The sequence below is a fragment of the Rhinoraja longicauda genome, chromosome 25 (assembly GCF_053455715.1).
Source record: "Rhinoraja longicauda isolate Sanriku21f chromosome 25, sRhiLon1.1, whole genome shotgun sequence".
Lineage (NCBI taxonomy): Eukaryota > Metazoa > Chordata > Chondrichthyes > Rajiformes > Arhynchobatidae > Rhinoraja > Rhinoraja longicauda.
This window is the reverse complement of record NC_135977.1, coordinates 9,903,651-9,921,019: the sequence shown is the minus strand read 5'-3', so window position 1 is coordinate 9,921,019 and position 17,369 is coordinate 9,903,651. Positions and strand designations below refer to the sequence as shown.

Below are 17,369 nucleotides of genomic sequence, written 5' to 3'. Positions count from 1 at the left end.
TCTCCGCTCAGTCCGCCTAGGCGTATGTGATCTCCTGGTTGGTAAAGGTTTTAACTCTTCCTCCCATTCTCATACTGACCTTGCTGTCCTTGGCACCCTCCACTGCCAGTGAAGTTCAACGCAAATGGGAGGAACAGCACCTCATATTTTGCTTGGGCAGCGTGCACCCCAGGGGTATTAATATTGACTTCTCTAACTTGAAGTTACATTGCTTTCCCACTCTCATCCTAGTTCTCTGACTAATTTCACAGTCCTCCTGGTTAAATGTTAGTTTGTGTACACCTCATTGTCACCTTCCCCTCAGCTAACAATGATCCATGCTACATTTTCCTTCATCTGGGTCCTCGTTTCACACCTTCCCCATCCATATCTCTATGTGTCCCCCTCTACCCTGGCTCTCAGTCTGAAGAAGGGTCTCGGCCCAAAACAATACCCATTCCTTCTCTCCAGTGATGCTGCCTGTCCTGCTGAGTTACTCCGACATTTTGTGTGTCTATCCCAGCAAAGCAAGATGTGAACTCCAGGGCCTGTTGTTAGTGGGGACGGGTCTGGAAAACCTAACGGAAAATCTAATCCTTTCGCACACAATGTCAGCCAAGTCACTTCCTTGTGATTGGCATCAATGCGACAGCTGTCAGGTGGGGTTTGTGTCAATGGCGCTCATCTCTCTGAAGAATAGGCAAGTGGCCTGGCCACACAGAAAGCAGCAGAAGAATCATGTGGCGGCCCCTGGTGGTGGGCCACACACAGTACATAACCTTCGGCTCGTGAGAGGTCACGAGGAGTCCAGGACCAGATAAGAGAGGGGGAAGGAGGGTGCGACACATGGAATAAAGTGGTGTTGGATAACTCAGTGTGCTGCCTCATTCTTGGATGGATAGCTCCGTGTCCGCTACAATCTGATCTTTAATGATTCCCAGGGTGAAGTTCCAAGTGACCCCTCTGTGTCCTATTTCTCATTCCATGTGCATATTTTGTTATTTTAATGCCATTTATTGATAGAGAACTAACACTGTAGCCGGTCAGAAAAACAACAGAGAATCTCCACGATCAATTATTGGCAGAAACTTCTCACAGTAACTGTTGAAGGAGGGTCTCCACCCAAAACGTCACCCATTCCTTCTCTCCGGAGACGCCACCTGTCCCGCCGAATTACTCCAGCTTTTTGTGCCTATCGCAAGTAACTTCTCACCTCTTTCTTTGAGCCTCTGATGTACAAGTGGTGAAGATCCAAGGATATCTGCCAGCAAGGCTGAGGAATGGGAGATGATGAGGTGAATCGAGTATCCTTGCTCAAGAAAGAGGTAAATAACCTGTTTAATGAATACCAAACAACAGGTCAAAGCAGCATCATTAGAGGCCGTTGCCTTCAAAAGAGATGTTGATCAGATGCCTCACAGCTCTGAAGGCCTGGATGGAGTGGATGTGGAGAGGATGGTTCCATTAGTGGGAGAGTCTTGGACAAGAGGCCACAGCCTCCGAATAAAAGGATATACCTTTAGAAATGAGATGGGAAGAATTTTATGTAGCAGAGGGTGGTGAATCTGTGGAATTCATTGCCACAGGGCGGCTGTAGAGGCCAAGTCAGTGGATATTTTGCAGATTGACAGATTCTTGATTAATAAGGGTGTTGGGGGTTATGGGGAGAAGGCAGGAGGGGGGAGTAGAGAGGGAAAGATAGATCAGAATGGTGGAGTGGACTTGATGGGCCGAATGGCCTAATTCTGCTCCTATAACTAATGAATTAGAAAAAAATATTTTATTTATATATGAATCATAACTTTGGTGCTCCCAATGTGGCCGCCTTTACATTACTGAGACTAAGTGTAGACTAGGCAACCATTTTGCCAAACACTTGCACTCAGTGCTCCAGGGCCTGCCTGATCTCCTGGTTGCTAACGGCGGCACGGTGGCGCAGCAGTAGAGTTGCTGCCTTACAGCGAATGCAGCGCCAGAGACCCAGGTTCGATCCTGACTACGGGTGCTGTCTGTACGGAGTTTGTACGTTCTCCCCATCACCTGCGTGGGTTTTCTCCGAGATCTTTGGTTTCCTCCCACACTCCAAAGACGTGAAGGTTTGTAGTTTGGCTTGGTAAATGTGAAAATTGTCCCTCGTGGGTTGGGTGTAGGATAGTGTTAATGTGCGGGGATCGCTGGTCGGCGCAGACTCGATGGGCTGAAGGGCCTGTTTCCTCGCTGTATCTCTAAACTAACCATTTTAACTCCTCTTCTCATTCCCGTGCAGACATTTCTGTCTTTGGCTTCCTTCATTGCTAGACTGAGGCCACATGCAAACTCGAGGGACAAGGCAGCTTACAACTCAATGACATGAACATTGAATTCTCCAGCTTCATGTAATAACCCCCCTTCACCACCCCCCCTTTTCTCCTGTTAAGCCACTACCCCAGTGCACACCCATTTATCCCACCACCCCAGTCACCCTGCTCCTTTCCCCCCATATTCTCTTCCCCCATATTTCCCATATTTCCATGTATCCCCTCTTTACCATTCTCCTGTACCCTTCCCCCAATAGCGCTCCCTCAAGCTTTACATTTCACTCCTTCCCTTCGCTTGTCCGACATCCTTTTGCCTCCATTTCACCTCCAGCCTTTATCACGATCTCCACCCACCTGGCAATCTCGCTCCTCACTCAGTATCCACCTATCACTTGCCGGGATCTGCCCCACCCCCACCTCACTTTTCCTGCTTCCTCCACCCCATCAGTCTGAAGAAGCGTCTCGAGCCAAATCATCCTTTGCCTATTCCTTCCACAGATGCTGCCCGACCCATCGAATACTCCCACTTTGTCTTTTCCTCAAGATTCCAGCATCTGCAGTTTTTTGTGTCTGCATAAACATATCGATCCGTCTAAAATAGATGAATTCATACATCTCATTTCTATCTATGAGCTGTTGCTTGATGAATTCATCGCCAACTTTTTGGGCAATGACGTAGTTTTTCCTTTTGTACTCAATATATCAATGCAATCTGTTAAAACTATATTAGAATCGTGGACGCAGCTTAAACCATCACCTCTCTTTCGTTGACTCCATTTGGACCTCACGTTTACTGGGCAATGCCAGCAGCATAATCAAGGACAAGTCTCACCCCGGTCACTCCCTCTTCTCCCCTCTCCCATCAGGCAAGAGGTGCAGAAGCATGAAAACTCCAGATTCTGGGACAGTTTCTTCCCAGCTGCTATCAAGCAACTGAACCATCCTATCACCAACTGGAGTGTGGTCCTGAGCTACCATCTACCTCATTGGAGACCCTCGCACTATCTTTAATCGGACTTTATCTTGCACTAAACGTTATTCCCTTTATCCTGTACCTGGACACTCTGGACCACTTGGTTGTAACCTTATAGCTGACAACAGAAAAGCGTTTCATTGTAAACAAAGTTCATTGTAAAAAAAGGCAATACGAGGAGAAAAGATGAGGTACGAGGGTAAACTAGCCAATAATATAAAGGAGGATAGCAAAAGTTTTTTTAGGTACGTGAAGAGGAAAAAAATAGTCAAGGCAAATGTGGGTCCCTTGAAGACAGAAGCAGGGGAATTTATTATGGGGAACAAAGAAATGGCAGACGAGTTAAACCGTTACTTTGGATCTGTCTTCACTGAGGAAGATACACACAATCTCCCAAATGTTCTAGGGGCTGGAGAACCTAGGGTGATGGAGGAACTGAAGGAAATCCACATTAGGCAGGAAATGGTTTTGGGTAGACTGATGGGACTGAAGGCTGATAAATCCCCAGGGCCTGATGGTCTGCATCCCAGAGTACTTAAGGAGGTGGCTCTAGAAATAGTGGAAGCATTGGAGATCATTTTTCAATGTTCTATAGATTCAGGATCAGTTCCTGTGGATTGGAGAATAGCAAATGTTATCCCACTTTTTAAGAAAGGAGGGAGAGAGAAAACGGGTAATTATAGACCAGTTAGTCTGACATCAGTGGTGGGGAAAATGCTGGAGTCAATTATAAAAGACGAAATTGCTGAGCATTTGGATAGCAGTAACGGGATCGTTCCGAGTCAGCATGGATTTACGAAGGGGAAATCATGCTTGACAAATCTACTGGAATTTTTTGAGGATGTAACTAGGAAAATTGACAAGGGAGAGTCAGTGGATGTGGTGTACCTCGACTTTCAGAAAGCCTTCGACAAGGTCCCACATAGGAGATTAGTGGGCAAAATTAGGGCACATGGTATTGGGGGTAGGGTACTGACATGGATAGAAAATTGGTTAACAGACAGAAAGCAAAGAGTGGGGATAAATGGGTCCCTTTCGGAATGGCAGGCAGTGACCAGTGGGGTACCGCAAGGTTCGGTGCTGGGACCCCAGCTATTTACGATATACATTAATGACTTAGACGAAGGGATTAAAAGTACCATTAGCAAATTTGCAGATGATACTAAGTTGGGGGGTAGTGTGAATTGTGAGGAAGATGCAATAAGGCTGCAGGGTGACCTGGACAGGTTGTGTGAGTGGGCGGATACATGGCAGATGCAGTTTAATGTAGATAAGTGTGAGGTTATTCACTTTGGAAGTAAGAATAGAAAGGCAGATTATTATCTGAATGGTGTCAAGTTAGGAGGAGGGGGAGTTCAACGAGATCTGGGTGTCCTAGTGCATCAGTCAATGAAAGGAAGCATGCAGGTTCAGCAGGCAGTGAAGAAAGCCAATGGAATGTTGGCCTTCGTAACAAGAGGAGTTGAGTATAGGAGCAAAGAGGTCCTTCTACAGTTGTACCGGGCCCTGGTGAGACCGCACCTGGAGTACTGTGTGCAGTTTTGGTCTCCAAATTTGAGGAAGGATATTCTTGCTATGGAGGGCGTGCAGCGTAGGTTCACTAGATTAATTCCCGGAATGGCGGGACTGTCGTATGTTGAAAGGCTGGAGCGATTGGGCTTGTATACACTGGAATTTAGAAGGATGAGGGGGGATCTTATTGAAACATATAAGATAATTAGGGGATTGGACACATTAGAGGCAGATAACATGTTCCCAATGTTGGGGGAGTCCAGAACAAGGGGCCACAGTTTGAGAATAAGGGGTAGGCCATTTAGAACGGAGATGAGGAAGAACTTTTTCAGTCAGAGGGTGGTGAAGGTGTGGAATTCTCTGCCTCAGAAGGCAGTGGAGGCCAGTTCGTTGGATGCTTTCAAGAGAGAGCTGGATAGAGCTCTTAAGGATAGCGGAGTGAGGGGGTATGGGGAGAAGGCAGGAACGGGGTACTGATTGAGAGTGATCAGCCATGATCGCATTGAATGGCGGTGCTGGCTCGAGGGGCTGAATGGCCTACTCCTGCACCTATTGTCTATTGTCTATTGTCTAAACTACTACCCAAGTGATGTACAGAGGGATCTTGAGTTGCCAGTCCACAACTCCCTTTTTAAAAGAAAATACTTTATTCCAAAAACAAAACCCAACATACAAAGTAGTAACGTGATCAAATCAAAAGCTGCCCGTATCAGCAGTTTACAAATGCAACAATGATCAAATTAAAATTCCACCAACTTTGTCAACAATACAATGGACCTCCCGCGGCGACCGGCGTTCACGTAAGGCCTTCAGCGTCCCCGTGGGCACCGCGTGTTCCCTCCCCAGGGGCACGCGGGCACGGGCGTAAGCCTGGAAGAGGGGCAGGCAGCCGGCCTCTGTGCGGCCACCGACTGCCCGCTGCCTGGACCCGCGGATGGCCATCTTGGCCAGGCCCAGGAGCAGCCCGACAGGGAGACCCCCTCCTCCCTCCCGACCCTCCCCCCTCTGTACCCGGGTGCCCAAACATCAGAAGCCTAGGGCTACAATGGAGCCAAAACGTGAGAAGCAGCCCCCTTCAGAAGTCCACAACTCCCTGGCAGTGCAACACATGCAGATAGGGCTGTAAAAATAGATCTCCTTGCCTTTATCAAGTAGGAGATTGGGTGTTAAATTCTAGAAGTTATTTGGCAGCCGCATGAAACTGGTTGGGCCACATTTGTGCAATCATATTGGGAGGGGGGGGGGAGACGAATTTGGAGAGGTTTATCAGATGTTCCCTGAATTGAAGACGCAATTTTAGAGAGTGGGACAAACATGGACAGCTTGGGATTGTTCTAGATCGGGTAAATAGGCAGAGTGACTTTTGCTCACAGTGAGTTCCTGCCTCACATCACCAGACCCCCGGGTTCAGTCCTGTCCTCGGGTGTTGTCTGTACGGAGTTTGTACGTTCGTTCGACCTGTGGCCGCATGGGGTTCCTCTGGGAGTTCCGATTTACTCCCACATCCCAAAGACCCCTACAGGTTTGCTCTCCACCCTATCTTTCCAACCCCTCCCCACCCTCTCTCTCCACCCTCCACCCACCCCCCCCCCCCCCCCCCACCCAAGACGTACCAGCTTCAAAGTCATCATGTTTTTACATTGTCTGTAACCCGTTCTCACCTAATAAGCAGCTAACATTGGCCTGTTCCTTTATCATCGTTACTTTCCTGCACACATTTGTTCTATCTCTCTCTATCACCGTCTATACGTCACGTTTCCCTCCCTCCTGACTCAGTCTGAAGAAGGGTGTCGACCTGAAACGTCACCCATTCCTTTTCTCCAGAGATGCTGCCCGACCCGCTGAGCTACTCTAGCACTTTGTGTCTGTCTACAGGTTTGCCGTTGGCTTCTTTCAATTGCTTCCGACCGTGTAGATAGAAACATAGAAAATAGGTGCGGCAGGAGTAGGCCATTCGTCCCTTCGAGCCAGCACCGCCATTCATGCGAAACTAGTCTCCACACAACCAGTAGTATAAGAAGATAACTGCAGATGCTGGTACAAATCGAAGGTTTTTATTCACAAGATGCTGGAGTAACTCAGCAGGTCAGGCAGCATCTCGGGAGAGAAGGAATGGGTGACGTTTCGGGTCGAGACCCTTCTCACACCCTCACACAACCAGTGGTCGTCGGACTAGGCGGGCTAGGCGGGATTGAGGTCGTGCAGCATAGGTTTACTAGGTTAATTCCCGGAATGGCAGGTCTGTCATATGTTGAAAGACTGGAGCGACTAGGCTTGTATACACTGGAAATTAGAAGGATGAGAGGGGATCTTATCGAAACGTATAAGATTATTAAGGGGTTGGACACGTTAGAGGCAGGAAACATGTTCCCAATGTTGGGGGAGTCCAGAACAAGGGGCCACAGTTTAAGAATAAGGAGTAGGCCATTTAGAACGGAGACGAGGAAAAACTTTTTCAGTCAGAGAGTTGTGAATCTGTGGAATTCTCTGCCTCAGAAGGCAGTGGAGGCTAATTCTCTGAATGCATTCAAGAGAGAGCTAGATAGAGCTCTTAAGGATAGCGGAGTCAGGGGGTATGGGGAGAAGGCAGGGACGGGGAACTGATTGAGAATGATCAGCAATGATTGCATTGAATGGCGGTGAGTACAGGCTCGAAGGGCCGAATGGCCTCCTCCTGCACCTATTGTCTATTGTCTATTGTCCCGCACATGATTCACATCCCCAGCAGCTGGAGTACTCACCATGGAGAATGTCACGAAGTGGACACATCCAGAAACCAGACGCCCAGGTGATGCCACAGGATGAAGCAGTGAGGGAGGGGTGTGGATGCGGGAGTGACGAGGGAAGCGAGATTTAAATGCAGTCGGGATGTGGAGATGATCTGCTGTCACCTCCTGAGCCGAGGGTGTGTCTGTCTGTCTGTCTGTCTGTCTCACCATTCACCCGCTCGCCGGGTAACCTCGTGTCAAGCCCAACTCCACGGTCAGCCTACATTTGCCCTCCTGCATCACCCCTTCACAACCCCCCTCCCACCTCTGACAGGCGACCTTCAACATCAAGACAGACACACACAGAGAGCTGGAGTAACTCAGCGGGACGGGCAGCATCTCCGGAGAGAAGGAATGGGTGGCGTTTCGGGTCGAGACCCTTCCTCAGACTGAGAGTCAGGAGAGGGGGACAGACAGAGACGCACCTTCAACTGTGAATAAACATTTAGTTTGACCGCTATGTTTATCACGGACCCGCACTTTAATGGGACTTTGGGAATGTTGCGCCAGGTTCAGGAGTGGACTCGCTGCCTGCTGATGATGTCTGACAAACTATAACTGCACAGGTATTAACTGGCATTAACTCACCTGGCAACCTCCCTCTGCCCACATTTGCTTTGTGACCGTGTGGGTTTATTCTGGGTGCTCCGGCTTCCTCCCACATTCAAAAGATGTGGATAGTTTGCAGGTTAATTGGTTTCCGTAAATTGTTGCTCGGGTGTGGGATAGAACTGGTGTACGGGCGATCACTGGATGGCACCGACGCAATGGGCCGAAGAACCTGTTTACACGCTGTATCTCTAAACTAAATTAAACTAAACTAAGGATCTCGACCCAAAATGCCACTTATTACAGAGATGCTACTTGACCTAATGAGTTACTCCAGCGCGAAGGTATTTATTCTCAAAATGCTGGAGTAACTCAGCGGGTCAGGCAGCATCTCGGGAGAGAAGGAATGGGTGACGTTTCGGGTCGAGACCCTTCTTCAGACTGAAGAAGAGCGAGGAGTGTTGGATTTAAATGAGATTACTGATTACTATCAGTCTGAAGAAGGGTCTCGACCCGAAACGTCACCCATTCCTTCTCTCCTGAGATGCTGCCTGACCTGCTGAGTTACTCCAGCATTTTGTGAATAAATACCTTCGATTTGTACCAGCATCTGCAGTTATTTTCTTATACTTCTAGTTACTCCAGCGCTTTGTGTCCGGTCAGGTGAAGGTAATGTTGGCCATTCTGTCTAAGGTTTGCCTGTTAAATGGGGAAGATGCAAGAGAAGTCCCAGCCCATACTTGCTTGTGGCATTTGTGGTGTGACACAAGAGTGGACACAAGAAATGAGAAACCATGCTCGCTTAAACATGCTCAAATCACTTTTAATAGATTAATAGAAAGTACACGACCACCACCTTCGAGTTAACTGTGCCACAGGCAATGTCATTAAGAATGACCATTGAGAACGCTCATTGCAGGGGTTTGTAGTCAGAGCGTTAATTAGAAGCTGCGGCTTGCCTGCAGTCCGTCTGTCTTTTGTGTTTTTTTTGTCTGAATTGTAGTTTTAATATGATGTAGTGTTGTATGTTATGTTTTTGGGGGGGGGGGGGTGGGAGGGAACGGGAACTGTAACATTCTCTCTCCCGAACGGAGACGCGATCTTTGTTTCTGTGTCGTGTCTCCGTTCCCGTTGCAGCCTACCACCGGCCATGCACCTGGGACCACCTGGGGCTCTGGTTCGCAGAGCCCGCGGACCGGACTCACCACCTGCGGCGCTGGCTGCCTGCGGATGCTGCGGGAACGGCTGCGATTCGTCTCCGGAGGCTCCGGCGCGGGCCGCGTGGACGTCGGAAGCCCGCAGGCCCCTGGATGGGGGCCGACATCGGGAGCTCCGGCAGCGGCAGAGGCAGCGTGTTCGCCCGCCCCGAATCGCGGGGCTTGGGTCGGCCCGCCACGGACCTTTCACCGCCCAGCGGGGGCTTCAATATCGGGAGCCCCGACCGCCCCGACGTGGCAACTCCAACAGCCTCACCGCGGGAGAAGACGGCAGGGAAGAGAAAAATACATTCTGGCCTTCCATCACAGTGAGGAGGGACTGGAGGAGACTCACTGTGATGGATGTTTCTTTTTGTTTGGTGTTAGTTGTGATTGTATGTGTTATTGCATTTTTATTGATTAATCTTATTGGTCTTATTGTTCAACTGCGGGTAATGTTTCATTTCACTACACATTTATGTCTATGTGACAAATAAACGACTATTGACTATTGAAGAAAGCCCTGGACTGAGGGGGTGAACATCCCAATAGGATGTAAACCTGGATTTTCAATAGGATTCCCAATTGCTGTTACATTCATATTTTGGAGGGAGTGAGGATATTGGACACGGATAATTTCAGATTTTGGTTTCGAACATTGTGGGGAGATGGTCACAAACCAGAATTAGCTTCCACTGGAGGAGAGATTGAAGTGATCCCTTCTTTATCCTTTGTGAGTGGCACAGTTAGTGTAAGACCGTGAGGACAGATAGGGTAAGACTGTGAGACCAGGGCGAGGAGTGTTGGATTTAAATGAGATTACTGATTACATTAACATAGCAAATAAGGAGATCAATTGATCTTCGAGTTGCTGGAAGCAAACCGCAGGATACAATCTGCAGGGTAAGTATTCCCCACAGAGTCAAGGAGGCTCGCAAACGCAGGGACACGTCCAGCTCCTATTTGCAACTGGATTTTTTTAGACCCTTGTTTTTAGGATTGTACTTTGCTTTGGAGAAGCAAATGGCTGCCTTGCGATCACATTCACAGACAAATTGCGCACAACGGCCATTTTCAGCTGGAAAGAAACACAACGCATTATTTAGAACACATTGCCCATAGATTGCTAGTCATTGAGTCATACTGAATGAAACAGGCTCTTTGGTCCAACATGCCCACAATGACCAACATTGCCCCATCTACACTAGTCCCACCTGCCTGTGTTTGACCCATATCTAAAGCTGTCCTATCCATGTACCTGTTTAACTGTTTCTTAAACGTTGCGACAGTCCCTGCCTCAACTACCTCCCCTGGCAGCTCGTTCCATACACCCACCACCCTTTGTGTCAACAAGGCAAGCCGCCCCTCAGATTCCTATTAAACCTATTAGATCTTTTCCCTTTAGCCTTAAACCTATGAAGGCCAACGTGCCAAAAGACCTTTTGACCACCTATCTACCTGTGACGCACCCTTCAAGGAACTATGTAGACAATAGACAATAGACAATAGACAATAGACAATAGGTGCAGGAGTAGGCCATTCAGCCCTTCGAGCCAGCACCGCCATTCAATGCGATCATGGCTGATCACTATCAATCAGTACCCCGTTCCTGCCTTCTCCCCATACCCCCTCACTCCGCTATCCTTAAGAGCTCTATCCAGCTCTCTCTTGAAAGCATCCAACGAACTGGCCTCCACTGCCTTCTGAGGCAGAGAATTCCACACCTTCACCACCCTCTGACTGAAAAAGTTCTTCCTCATCTCCGTTCTAAATGGCCTACCCCTTATTCTCAAACTGTGGCCCCTTGTTCTGGACTCCCCCAACATTGGGAACATGTTATCTGCCTCTAATGTGTCCAATCCCCTAATTATCTTATATGTTTCAATAAGATCCCCCCTCATCCTTCTAAATTCCAGTGTATACAAGCCCAATCGCCCCAGCCTTTCAACATACGACAGTCCCGCCATTCCGGGAATTAATCTAGTGAACCTACGCTGCACGCCCTCCATAGCAAGAATATCCTTCCTCAAATTTGGAGACCAAAACTGCACACAGTACTCCAGGTGCGGTCTCACCAGGGCCCGGTACAACTGTAGAAGGACCTCTTTGCTCCTATACTCAACTCCTCTTGTTACGAAGGCCAACATTCCATTGGCTTTCTTCACTGCCTGCTGAACCTGCATGCTTCCTTTCATTGACTGATGCACTAGGACACCCAGATCTCGTTGAACTCCCCCTCCTCCTAACTTGACACCATTCAGATAATAATCTGCCTTTCTATTCTTACTTCCAAAGTGAATAACCTCACACTTATCTACATTAAACTGCATCTGCCATGTATCCGCCCACTCACACAACCTGTCCAGGTCACCCTGCAGCCTTATTGCATCTTCCTCACAATTCACACTACCCCCCAACTTAGTATCATCTGCAAATTTGCTAATGGTACTTTTAATCCCTTCGTCTAAGTCATTAATGTATATCGTAAATAGCTGGGGTCCCAGCACTGAACCTTGCGGTACCCCACTGGTCATTGCCTGCCATTCCGAAAGGGACCCATTTATCCCCACTCTTTGCTTTCTGTCTGTTAACCAATTTTCTATCCATGTCAGTACCCTACCCCCAATACCATGTGCCCTAATTTTGCCCACTAATCTCCTATGTGTACCTTGATATATTTATTTTTCAATTTTTAATTCAATTCCCAAGTATTAAATAGTTTAAAATGTGGTTGTAAATTGTGCTTTTTGCACCATCACAGTGTCCTTTCTCAGCCTCCTCTCCATAGTCTGGCCCCTGTGATGGAGACGGAGAGACAGAGAGAGGGGGCTGAGCTTCCTCCAAGTGAATTCGAGGGCAGGGTGGAAGTTAGTGGTAAAGATAGTGAAGTCAACGCATTCTGCACGGGTGCCAGGGGCAGTCCCGATACAGTCGTCAATGTAAAAAAAGAAAGAGAGAGTCGGTGGATGGTGCCAGTGTATGTTTGAAACAAGGACTGGTCGACATAAGCCACAAAGAAGCAGGCACAGCTGGGCCCACGGTTACACCTTTAACTTGAAGAAAGTGAGAGGAGCCAAAAGAGAAGTTGTTGAGGGTGAGGCCAAGTTTCGTCAGGTGGAGGAGAGTGTTGGCAAAGGGAAACTGATCGGGACCCTAATCATGCGAGAACCAGAGGGCCTCGAGGCCTTGCTGGTGGGGGATGGAGGTGTAGAGAGACTGGACATCCATGGTAAAGATGAGACAATGGGGGACGAGAAATTGAAAGTCAATGAAGAGATGAAGGGTGTGTGAGGTGTCTCGGATGTAGGTCGGAATGGACTGGGCAGGGGGGGGGGGGGGGGGTGGGGGGTAGGATGGAATCAAGGCATTAGGGAGCTGTGTTCTATGGGTCTACAGTTTAGTTTAGAGATACTGTGTGGAAACTGGCCCTTTGGCCCACCGAGTCCACATCGACCAGCGATCCCCGCACATTAACACTATCCTACACACACTAGGGACAATTAACATTTATACCACACCAATTAACCTACAGAGCTGTACATCTTTGGAGTGTGGGAAGAAACTGAAGATCTCTGAGAAAACCCACGAAGGTCACTGGGAAACGTGGAAACGTACAATGTAAAGACAAACACCCATAGTCAGGATCGAACCCGTGGTCTCTGGCGCTGTAAGGCAGGAGCTCTGCCACTGCGCCACCGTGCCACCTGTTTGTGGATTTTGGGAAGGAGATCGAGCGGGTGGTGCGGGGCTGGGGATAATTAGGTTGGAGGCAGCGGAGGGGAGATGGCCGGAGGTGACGAGGGGGGTAACGGTGTGGGTTGTTGATGGCCTGGTGTTGGTCAGTGGAGGTCATGGACACGGGGGTTAGGTAATGAGGAGATGTCCAGGAGCTGGTGCCTGGCCTCAGCACTGCCAGACTACAGCGGCACCTCCCTTGCAGGTGGGTTTGATACCAATGTTGGGTTGTTACTGAGTGGGTGGAGGGCTGTGCGTTCAGAGGGGGTGAGTTTGGAGCGGGTAAGGTGAGTGGAGAAGTCAAGATGGTTGATGTTGTGTCGGCAGTTGGAAGAAAAAGGCGATTAAAAAGCTGGGAATAAATGTCTTGGATCGTACTCACCTCTGCAAGTTACAGTCTTGTTTGAACAGGAGTATTTGTAGAAAACAGCTTTGGGATTCTTGTGAAATTTACACCCCAATTCCTTCTTCGCCCTGCCATAACAATTGTCGTGTGTCTGACAGCACCTGCAAGACCATGGTTTGTGTTAGGTAGGAAGCACGCCATCTATAATCCACACAGCATTGTACGGGGAGGGGCAGCAGATGCAGGACTTACATGATCTCCCGGTTGCCAAACACTTTAACTCCCCTCCCATTCCCACACTGACCTTTTTGTCCTGGGTGTCCTCCATAGTCAGAGTGAGGTCAAACGCAAATTGGAGGAACAGCATCTCATATTTCACTTGGGCAGCTTACACCCAAGCAGTATCAATATTGACCTCTCGAACTTCAGGTAACCCTTGCTTTCCATCTCTCTCCATCCCTCCTCCTTCCCAGTTGTCCGACAAGTCTGATTGTCCTCCTGAATACATTGTCACCTAACCCCAGCTAACAATGATCTATTCTACATTTTCCTTGAGCTTTGTCCTCTTTGATTTCTCGTTTACAGACCTTACCCTTCCATGGCTCCCTCTCTCCTGACATTCAGTCTGAAGAAGGGTCTCGACCTGAAACATCACCTATTCCTTCTCTCCGGAGATGCTGCCTGTCCTGCTGAGTTACTCCAGCATTCTGTGCATATCCTGTCAGCAGGTTTCCATCCTCGTTAGACTTGTGGATGTTGGGTTGGAGACTCACTGTGGGATGGGAGTGCTTGCAACCAGCAGCTGCTGAAAGTCTTTAGACTTTAGAGATATACCGAGTCTGCACCGACCAGCACTCACCCCGTACACTAGGACTGTCCGACACACGAGGGACAATCTACAATTTTACAGAAGCCAATTAACCTACAAATCCTGAAGTACAAACTCCATGCAGACAGCACCCATGGTCAGGATTGGACCCGGGTCTCTGGCGCTGCAAGGCAGCAACTCTACCATTGTGCCAACGTGCCGCCCTCAAAATAACAGTTCTATTTTGGTCATTATGGTAAATGGATTGGGGACAACTGAGAGGAATTAGTTTAGTTTGCAGTTACAGCGTGGAACACCGGCCCTTCGGCCCACCGAGTCTGCACTGACCAACGATCACCCATTCTCCAGCTCTATCCTGAGCACTAGGGACAATTTTGCAGAAACCAATTCACCTACAAACCTGCACGTCTTTGGAATGTGGGAGGAGAAAACCCATGCGGTCACAGGGAGAACATACAAACTCTACATTACGTGGTCTCCTTGACTTCCTCTCTCCTCATTCAGGTTTTTGATGGTTTGTGATTCTCTCTTGTACTCTCAGATCAGGTTTAGGTTGAGTTATATAATGGTCATGTGCACCAATGTAAAGTGAAGGGCTTTGTTTTGCATGCTATCCAAACCCATCAGGTATATTGTAGGAAAATAACTGCAGATGCAGGATCAAATTGAAGGTAGACACAAAATGCTGGAGTAACTCAGCGGGTCAGGCAGCATCTCAGGAGAGAAGGAATGGGTGACGTTTCAGGTCGAGACCCTTCTTCAGACTGATGTCAGGGGAGGGGGCGGAACAAAGATAGGATGTAGTGGGAGACAGGAAGACAGTGGGAGAACTGGGCAGGGGGAGGGGAAAGGGAGGGACATAGGAACTATCTGAAGTTGGAGAAGTCAATGTTCATACCGCTGGAGTGTAAACTGCGCAAGCAAAATATGAGGTGCTGTTCCTCCAATTTGTGGTGGGCCTCACTATGGCACTGGAGGAGGCCCATGACAGAAAGGTCAGACTGGGAGTGGGAGTTGAAGTGCTGAGCCACCGGGAGATCAGGTTGGTTAAGGCGGATTGAGCAACGGTATTGAGCGAAACGATCGGCGAGCCTGCTTTTGGTCTCGCCGATGTAGAGAAGTTGGCATCTGTAACAGCGGATACAATAGATGAGGTAGAAGAGGTACAGCGGATACAGCAGGTTTCCCTGCTGTATCCCTCAACCAAACTAAACTAAGTTGTTTAAGAATTTGGTGAGGCCGCATTAGGAATTTTGTGTTCAGTTTTCGATGTACATGTTGGGGCTAGTGTTGTCGACCTCCCCGTGGTGAGCCGTGTCAACTGACCTCAGTCAGGCGAACGACAACAAACAGAGACAGCAGAAGCAGAAGTGGCTTCATAACTTCTGTTGCCTCAAATGCAAGAAGAAGAAGAAGGTGTACGTGTTATATGAAGAATGTTGTCAAGCTGGAAAGGGTGCCTAGAGGATTTCCGAAGGTGTTGCCAGGACTTGAGGGTCAGATCTAAGGGCGGATGAGGTTGAGCAGGCTAGGCCTCTATTTCCTGGAGTGCAGGAGGATGAGAGTTGATCTTATAGAGGTGTACAATATCATGATAGGAATAGATCGAGTCTCATGCCCAGAGTGGGCCTTCCATCACAGTGAGGAGGTGACTGGAGGAGACTCACTGTGATGGATGTTTCTTTTTGTTTGATTGCTTATTTTTGTTGCTCTTGTTGTTGGACTGTGGGTAATCTTTCATTTCACTGCACATTTATATGTATGTGACAAATAAACTTGACTTGATGTCCTCTGGGGGAACTTGAGGGGTAAATTTTTTACACAAGGGGTGGAGGGTGTGTGGAATGAGCTGCCGGAGGAGGTAGTTGAGGCAGGTACTATCGCAACGTTTAAGAAACCTTTAGACAAGTACATGGATTGGATAAATTTAGAGGGATATGGACCAAACACAGGCATATGGGACTAGTGTAGATGGGATATGTTGGCCGGTGTGTGAAAGTTGTGGAGCAGCGGATACAATAGACGAGGTTGGAGGAGGTGCAGGTGAACCTCGGTCTCAACTGGAAAGACTGTTTGCATCCTTGGATGGAGTCGAGGGTGGAGGTAAAGGGACAGGTGTTGCATCTCCTGCAGTTGCAGGGGAAAGTACCTGGGGAGGGGGTGGTTTGGGGTGGAAGGGACCAGTAGGACCAGGGAGCTACGGAGGGAACGGTCTGTGAGGAAAGCAGAAAGGGTTGAAGATGGGAAGATGTGGCCAGTAGTGGGATCCCGTTGGAGGTGACGAAAATGTTGGAGGATAATTTGTTGTATAAGACAGCTGATGGGGTGGAAGGTGAGGACAAAGGGGGACTCTATCCTTGTTACGAATGGGGAGAGGGGGAGCAGGAGTGGAGCTGCAGGATATAGAGGAGACCCTAGTGAGAGCCTCGTCAGAGCCAGCCCTGGCCTGCAATGCATGGGACCCGGCTCCAGACAGACCTCTGCATCCACCCACCTGTCCAGATCATCCACCGGTTTCCCACTTCCACCAAACCCGCAGTAGCAGCCGTAGTTGTTGAATGTCCGGAGCGGTTTGCTGCCTGGCTGGACGCACTTAATCACATTGCTGAACTGAATGAGGTTTCTGCGCTGAATGGACCCAGTTTCATCGCCGGGTACACCAAGGGAGAGGCAACCTGACAAAGACAAACAAGGTAGAACGTCAAGCGAGCAACACCCAAGGCAAGGCCGAGGCGACGAAGAGACTTGTTACCTGGGAGCAGAAGCGTCAGAAACAGCCCCAACATCTTCGCTTGCTGTGCCTCGTCCTGGAAACCACCCTCGTCTGAATGCTCAGCCCATGCATCTTATAGTCAGCCTCGATCAACATCCAGGATCAGTCCCCTGGATCACGTCATGGCATCTGATAATGTAGATAAGATAGAGGCAAAACTACCTGTTGATACAGCTGGGCAAATTTGACTGGGCTGGGGAAAACAAACTGCCCCGGATAGCTTGTGGCTCTCCCTGTTGGAAACGGGGTGGGATGAGGTCAGGCATCACCTTGGGCGTGACGCTGTCCACAGTCAGACGGTCGTCGGTCAGTCCCAGCTTCCACGAAGTGAGCAGGTGGGCGTGGATCTGCAGACAACCATCAGAGAGAGGAGAATACCGCAGTTGTCTCTTTTCATTTAGCCAATTTTTGA

The 17,369-nt window shown here is 48.9% G+C and overlaps 2 protein-coding genes across 2 annotated transcripts; one reads left to right on the top strand and one right to left on the bottom strand.

Annotated features, from left to right (window-relative positions):
• Positions 1–8,862: 8,862 nt before the first annotated feature.
• Positions 8,863–9,786, top strand: LOC144605730 (uncharacterized). Its single transcript, XM_078421244.1, has 2 exons — positions 8,863–8,999; positions 9,216–9,786. The coding sequence occupies exons 1-2, from the start codon at positions 8,960–8,962 to the stop codon at positions 9,605–9,607; spliced, it is 432 nt and encodes a 143-aa protein (XP_078277370.1). The 5' UTR covers positions 8,863–8,959; the 3' UTR covers positions 9,608–9,786.
• Positions 8,929–16,990, bottom strand: LOC144605729 (phospholipase A2-like). The gene is made up of 4 exons (XM_078421243.1): positions 16,937–16,990; positions 16,679–16,859; positions 13,392–13,516; positions 8,929–10,352 (listed from the first exon to the last, which is right to left on the bottom strand). The coding sequence occupies exons 1-4, from the start codon at positions 16,968–16,970 to the stop codon at positions 10,234–10,236; spliced, it is 459 nt and encodes a 152-aa protein (XP_078277369.1). The 5' UTR covers positions 16,971–16,990; the 3' UTR covers positions 8,929–10,233.
• Positions 16,991–17,369: the final 379 nt, after the last annotated feature.